We start from the raw sequence: 8,161 nt of genomic DNA on the forward strand, positions 1-8,161 counted from the left end.
TCTCATTCTATCCAATCAAGTTTTAAAGCCAAACATTAAGTTGAGAATCTGACTGCTTGAGATCTTTGTATGTATTGGAAAATACTGTCCTGGGAGAAGGGATGGAACTTAGGGTGGGACCTACTCTATAGCCAGCTTCCCCTTCCACTGCCCCCAAGTCTCTGGGCAGGAACCTCGGAGAACCCGTGACCCCTTCATCCCTCATGAGTCACCAAGTTACTCGGTCTTATCAGTTCTACCTCTAAGTACCTTCCTTGTCTGTTCCCACTGTTGCCCTCACATGAGGTTCAGGTTCTCACATGAAATACTGCAGGATCTTTCTGAAATGCAAGTCCCGGCAGGGATTCTCTGCTCAAAATGTTTCAACGGCTTTCCGGCTCCTCTAAGACAAAGTCGAAATCCCCTCATAGAGCTTACAGGTCCCTTTGCAAGTCCCCCTCCATGTGCACCTGCACCCCATCTTGACGTCCTCCCGCACATCCACGTGGAGTCTTCCCAATGTGCTCGCTGGTCCCCGAGGCACTCGGCTCCTTTCTGCTTGGAGGTCTTTGCTCGTACGTGCCAGGCCCTGCTCTGAACGCTCTACACAAATTAACTCACTTCATCTTCACCACCACCCTCTGAAGTAGATAATATTACTCCCATTTTACAGACGGGGGAGCTCATATGTTAAGCATTTTGCCTGGTGTCACGCAGTTAATAAGTTGTAGAGCAGGATGAGTCCCGTGACCCGAAATGCCCCCCCTTTCTTCCTCCTGGGTGAACTTCTACCCATCTTTCAAGACAGTTCAAGCACTGGCTTTTCTGGGAAGTCTGCCTATGCCCTGAACTTAACCCCAGATAGCACTTATCGTTCTGGGATAATCGTTTGCTAAATGATCATTGCCCTCTAACCAGCACATCCACAGAGATAGACCCATGTGCTTTCCTCACTGAGCCCCCAGAAACTGTATTCTGTGCTGGGAATCTAATGAATGCTTTGATGAAAGGAACTCATTAATGAATAAGTGACATAACTACTTACAGGGTTCCTTCTGTAGTTGTAATATGGCGTCATAGCCATTTACCAAATTGTTAATTTTGGGTCATCAGTTTTTCCTATAATGTGTACAAAAATCTACCCAAAGCTTAATTGTAGATCAATTCTTAATTTTCTTAAGAAAGAATTAAAGAATTAAAAAATTCTTAATTTTCCCCTGAAATTCAGATCAGTTATCCTGGCTTTGTCTAAGAGCAATACTGTTTTCTGAAGTGCTCTGGAATTACTTAAAAACGCACAGCGGCAGTATGTTTTAAAACTACCAACCCCAGTTTGCTCTTTGCTCAGGTGTCCTTTGAGTTCATCCCCTTGAGGATGCGAGTTAGTCTGTAAGGGAATGGAGCAGAGGAGACTCAGGAGCGCCAGCTTGCCGCACGTGCGGTCGGACGGGCAATGAGCGAGAGAGGAGCAGTGAGCCCGGAGAGAAATACGCCTGAGCTTTTTCTACACATCATCATCATCTTATAGATAAGAAAGGGAAACAAAGTGAATTTAAGTGACTTATCCAAGGGCACACGAGAAATTAACGGCAGAGCTAGGACTTAAACGCAGGTTTGGGGCTGGTACAGAATGCTGAACATTTCCCCAAAAGCTCTATAGACGACCATACAAAGTTATAAATATGTTCTCCTGTTGAGTCTCAGATATTTTGTCTGTAAAATGGGGATTATACCATCTTTTGGATAAATACGATAATATATGTGAAAGCACTTTGTAAAATGCAAATATGATTCGAATCAATATATTAAACTGTCTGTCACAAAATTTTTCCCAGTTCTTAGGGCCAGGAATATTTGAGTAAACTTTGTCCATTTTTTGACTGCCCAGCATACAAACGCACCTTAGTTCTGGTGAAGCTCTATCTCCCACCATGGAGCCCGAAATGGGCCTTTTCTCCTCATCTCCAGCAGATGCAACATATGATTGACAAAATGAAGAGGCCCACGTCTGTGGTGAGAACCTGACTTCTAGATGCAGTGTGGTCTTGCCTTATAAGGTACAGTAAATCCTAACCTGTAGGATAAGCATAAACTGTAGTCTAATGAGCACAATAGCCTTTGCTTTGTTATAAATATGACATAAGACATGCAACAAGGCATCAGAGTCATCCTTCTATTAGGTTCTGGATTCCAGGAAGCAGCTACTGCAGTCCTGGCTGGAAACAAATAGATGGAGCGGAAGTAACGGTCACCTTCCTGCCACTGAGATGTGAGCTCTCCAGGCATTGAAATCTGTATTCATAAGAATGATTGCTGCCCTTTATGGTGTGCGTCTCGCCTGTGTTATCTCGTTTCATCGCCATTTAACAGGTAAGAAAACTGAAGCACAGGGAGATTAAGACCCTTAGTTAGTAAATGGTGAGTCCATCACACTCAAAGTCTAGACTCAAAGATTCAGACTCTAAGCAGAATTTCTCACCCTTTTATGTGCATAGGGGACACCTGGAGATGTTGTTAAAGTGCAGATTCTGATTCTGTGGGTCTGTGGTGGGACCTGAGAATCTGCATGTCTAGCAAGCTCCCAAGTGATATGGATGCTGCTGGTCTGAGGACCACACTTCAAGAAGCAAGGTTCTAAATCATTCTTGAAAAGTGCACTTGAAGCACTTTGAAAAGTGCTTCTTGAATCTCACCATAAAAAACACTCATGGCTCTTCAACTATGCACTTCCCTAGGGCTTCTCCTTTTGCCAGAGCTTGGTGACATGAGAGGAGAGTCCCTATGCCTCTATTAAAGGCTGATTTCTTCTTCCATTTGTTCAATCCACAAACCTTTATTGAGAGCCTGCCTGGAGCCAGCCATATGGTGGGTGCTGAGGATACCAGGATAAGTAAGATAAGGTCCTGGCCTCTAAGAGAGGAGCTACTGATGGACACAGGCTGTCCTGAAAACCTGTGAACACCCTGCAGCAGACTGACTTAGGACCAGGTCCACTTGTGGGCTGCCTGGGCTCTGGTACCATCCTCACCACCACAAGGTGTGGGCATGTTTCAGCACGTGGGTCCAATCCTCTTGGCACAGAGACAACTTTCTGGCGGCTCCTCCTGTCCAGAGTCTACTGTGAAAATACAATTCACCTACCTTGGGTCATTGATTGTGTCAGTAAACATAAAACTATGCCATTTTTTTGTTGGGATAAGAACGCACTAAATGTTTCTTACACTTCTTTTGGGGTGAGAACTGCCAAAGACAGAACTTGAGTTTTTCTACATGCTTTTAGATAACTTTACATGCATTTGGATCACAACAAGAAAATCACTCTGAATTAAAATTAACCTTAGGTTTATTTAACAAAATTAAGTCTCAGAAAGCAATCAGAATTTTAGCAAATGGACACCTATCTTGAGATTAAAGGTAAATGCCTTCTAAGGCTGCAGAGATCTATCAGATGTGTTATTTTGAAAATATTTTTGAAACATCTTAATTATTCAAGTCAATTTTCCCTCATTGAGGCTGTAATTAGTTTTCATTTATTATTACTGTTGTTTGAAATTTAAATGTACTACTGTTATTTAGTCATAGACTAAGGCACACATTTCAACCAGGAAGAAGTCTAAAGTTATGACATCAGATGATTCCCACCTGTTCCCTATGTGAGAATAAACACCCACAGAAACCTCTTTTCTTTAGCAAATGCCATTCCTTTCCCCTATCTTTATGGCCTGGCTGTTAAGGGGATGGGGAGAGAGGTGAAGGATAGGCAGGTGAGGAGAGGTCCACCTTTACTAAGTATCATATGGTCGTTTGAGATCATTCAGACCTATCTCCACTCAGATGCAGATAAGATTCTATACTGTCAGGATCCAGGAAGCCAGCAAGATAATAGATAAGTGGAGAAAAAGAGGGACAATTCTCAGGAGGAATAATGTTAGAGGACCCTATTACACTCATCATTCTTCAGTGAACTTATATGGCGAAGTGGTGAAGGATTGTAAAGCTCTTGAGTGAACTTCAAGTTGAAACGGGCTTTAAGGGACTCCTGGCATCCAGCTCTTTCAATATAAGGAGGAAGAAAGTTATGAATGAGGCACAAGAGTTTCATTACCAAAGTCAAGGTCTTAAGACTAGTTAATAAAAAAGTCAGAACTTGAAGCTCCATCTGCTGAATTACCGTCCAGTCATCTTCCTTTTTGTTGCAGGAATACAATCTTGCCCTCATCACAAACTATCTGTCTCCTCATTATTTTGTTCATTCAGTCATTTTGCAAATATGTATCCAGAGCCCATTGTGTGCCTGGAGCACAAGGAGAACATCACAGACCAGGTCCCTGCCCTCGAGGCGACCATGACTCAGCTTTACTCTCTCCTTGGAGCCATGCTTTCTGGATCCAGCCTTCCCTGTCAGAAATTACTGCTGCTCTCCCTGTGAGAGATGCTTTGCTTTCACAGTTAAAACTCTCTACTAACATCGAGAGGAGAGAAAAACAAAACACAACAAAACAAGAGACACAGCCTAGAGTGGCTATTGCATCTAAAGACAGTGAATTGCTTTTGAAATTGAGTCAAGAAGTTTTCAGTCCACAATGAGGATTGAATTACAAGTGTCCCTATGGTGTTGTCCTGAAATTGATTCCACAGAACTATAGTTGAAGGGGGCCTGTGTTTTTCACAACTGGAAATGCCCCTTGTCCAAAGAAATGCTGGCTTACATCAAATCTTTGAAGGTTGTAGTCACTACTAATGTAAATGGGTTCCTAAAAAACTGTAGCTATACTGGGTCATCTAAGAGGGTTAGTTAGCAACAAGAAGGTATGACTTTGACAGTGACGTTATGTAACCAGCAAGGAAAAAAAAAAATCTAGCAGTTTAAAAAGATTTTCTGTTTTTCTTTCTTAGAGGAGGCTTAATGTGGCCTAAGTCTAAGAAGATTTGTCTCAAATTGACAATGTAGGCTTAAATCAATTTATTATTTTAAAACACACTATAACCATTTTCATTCCCCTTTGGCTTCTGAGTTTTTTTCTTAATTTGGAATTATTGTGATGATTGAGAGCCTACTGGCATAGAAAGCTTCCCAACACCCCACTGTTGTGTTTTCAAATAAGAATAAAGGAAAAGCAACCAGCCTCGTCAGCAATGACTCCGTGTGAATGAGGACATCTAAATTGGTGAGTGTCCATTTTCTTGGAAATATGAATCAGTGTTCCTGATGTTGAATATAGATTTCTGTAGTAACCTGTATCTTTGATAAAGATTTTGATTCAGGATGAAGGAAGTAGAAAGATTATGTTACATGAATTTTACAAATTCTAATTGAAGCATTGTCAGTGGACAAGGTTTTCCAAATTACCTCTCGTGTGCAGGGTACAGAGCAGACATAGAATACATTATTTTTACTGTTGAGAAGCAAAATCAAGAGGATAAAGTTTTAAGGTGGAAGGTTATTTGGACCACTATCAACACTGTTCATTAATTAGCCCACTTTGGAGCTAAGGTTGAACACCTATTTTTCACAATAACTCGGTTTCATTAAGGAATAGAGGATGAAGGGTAATAACACCATACATATAAATAAATAAATAAATAAATAAATAAATAAATATATATATATATAGAATGAACCCAGTAGAGAACAAAAAAATACACTTAGCCACATGACATAACTTCTACCTGCTGCCTCAAGGTGGGAATGGGCCAAGAGGTCTGTGGAATGACAACAGTGTCCCCATAATACTCGTCTCTTTTTACAATTTTCCCTGCACCTAGGGAAACCTTCCGTAGTAGAAGGAGAATTTTGAAGTATCCTAAAATAAGTTTAGAAGCTGGGACTGAAGAGAGAGTAGCATTGATTCCTCTAATGGGTGCTCAGGAAAGTCCATGTTACTTGGAGGCCTAACTGAGGTGTCCAAGCTTGAACACTTCCCTTTATTGTCATTAGACTCTCCTGGATTTAACTAAATATCCTCTCTTCATCCTTTGGCACGCACTGTGGACTAATGACGTGAATACTTGACACAGAATCCCATAAAATATGATGCTTTAGTAACTTCCTAGTTAAAATTTGATTTCATTTCCTTTATTGGGGCCAGGGTACAGTGTTGCCATTTTATTGTGAAAAGTCTATATATTATAAAACACCAGGGGCAATTTTTAATGTAATAAACCCACAGCCTGCGGCTGATTTGTAAACATAATCAAATAGGCAGAAAGCAGGGGCAGGTAGCGATTCTTATAATGACATACAAGCAAATAGCAAATAATTGTTGCCCTGGAGGTATCCTGTTGTGTGAAAATGGCTTTTTTTGAAGTATAGTTGATTTAAATATTATATTGGTTTCAGGTGTACAATATAATGATTTGATATTCTTATAGATTATACTGAAAATGCCCTTACAATTTTTCCCTCTTTAAAATACACAGTTTCTAATAGTTTCTAGTATGCCTAACATTGAAAGCTTGTCTACATACTTTTTTTTTTTTTTTTTTTTTTTGCGGTACGCGGGCCTCTCACTGCTGTGACCTCTCCCGCTGTGGAGCACAGGCTCCGGACGCGCAGGCTCAGCGGCCATGGCTCACGGGCCCAGCCGCTCCGCGGCATGTGGGATCTTCCCGGACCGGGGCACGAACCCGTGTCCCCTGCATCGGCAGGCGGACTCTCAACCACTGCGCCACCAGGGAAGCCCTCTTAACTACTTTTTAAAATTTTCTTGCTCTGCTGTATTATCACTAAACACGATTTTTAAAAAAAAATATGGAAACCCCTTTAAAAACCCCTACATCTCTCAACACTGTCCATCTTCTCATATGTTTCTATCACTGTGAATATACACACGTATGTGTATGGATTTCATGCTAGAATGGCCTGAGGAAGTAAAGGGACTTAGGATAACATATGATCAGGACTTCCCTGGCGGTCCAGTGGTTAAGACTCTGTGCTTCCACTGCAGGGGCATGGGTTCCATCCCTGGTCAGGAAACTAAGATCCCGCATGCCGCGCGGTGAGGCCACAAAAACAAAACAGTACAACGTATGATCTACTGACGGCGTGTGTTTACCATATGTATATATATGGTGTCCTCCATGACACAAGGCAAATCAAAACCTGTTTTAAAACAAGCCAGTCACTTCTGCCCTTTCCTTTGGAGTCGATTATTCGCATTAGGTGTTTCTAAAAGATCCATGCAGTTATTTGCCATATGAAAGACATGATTTAATTCTTTCAGTCAGCATTCATACACCCCGTCCCTCCTAGGCAAATCTTGGCACTTGGATTAAGTACTCAGAGTTAACAGCCAACTGTATACGGACTCTTCAGCACAGTGAGGGGAAAAGTGACATTTTACCTCCACCCCAAACAAAGCTATTATATTTACCTTCTACTTTGAAGATAGTAAAGTGCGGTCGACAATGGAAAGAACCCAACGCGTTACCTGCGCAGTTCATCCACAGACCCTGGTAAACCCAAGTGGCCGTTATCACCGAGGATGCTCGGGTAGTTACTTTCCACTCATTGGATGCGGTGGCAGCGACGAGAGCACCAAAGCCCCCGACGCCAAACACCAGAGCCGAGATCTGTGCCCTGGACATGTCGCTCAGGCGTCTCCAGGGACACTGTCCAGACAGATCGCTGCGGTGGTCTAGGCATGCAGCGGACACAACCCGCTTGGACCAGTGTTGCAGCAAGTTAATGCGGGCAGGTGACAGTACTTCATGCTCGGGTGGCCTGAGGAAGGACCAGAACTTAGGATAAAGTCTGATTTACTGATGGCATTTTAAAGGTAGCTTAAGACGATCTTTCTAACTTCCTACATGGATATTTACTAAAAGTTTGTAGATGGATTCTGAAGGTTTTGAGTTCGCAGATTTTTTTCCTGCCACATAGTTAATATTTAATTTTCTGTTAGCCTGAAGCTTAATGAACCATGCAGGGACCAGATATTACAAAGTACAAATTATACAGTAACAGTTAAGGCTTCTTTGACCCATTGCTTTAGTCTTGCGTGCTTCTGAATCTTATATAAATGGAATCATAGCGCGGCTTTCTTCTGTAACCAATTTTTTCACACATTATGTTTGTGAAATTCATCTATGTTCAGCAATGTAGCTATGGCTCATTAATTAGTACAGCAGAATACAGTATTTCATTAAATGAATTTTGCTGGGTTACACATTCATTTCGACT

The 8,161-nt window shown here is 41.7% G+C and overlaps 1 protein-coding gene across 1 annotated transcript in view; it reads right to left on the minus strand.

Annotated features, from left to right (window-relative positions):
* The window catches only part of CLDN10 (claudin 10), a 100,881-nt gene extending 93,101 nt beyond the window's left edge, over positions 1 to 7,780 (minus strand). Inside the window, exon 1 of the mRNA XM_049701027.1 lies at positions 7,353 to 7,780. Within this exon, the coding sequence (XP_049556984.1) occupies positions 7,353 to 7,566 (214 nt within the window). The 5' untranslated portion in view covers positions 7,567 to 7,780. The remainder of the gene's footprint in view (positions 1 to 7,352) is intronic.
* Positions 7,781 to 8,161: the final 381 nt, after the last annotated feature.

This window comes from Orcinus orca, chromosome 18, assembly GCF_937001465.1.
Source record: "Orcinus orca chromosome 18, mOrcOrc1.1, whole genome shotgun sequence".
NCBI lineage: Eukaryota > Metazoa > Chordata > Mammalia > Artiodactyla > Delphinidae > Orcinus > Orcinus orca.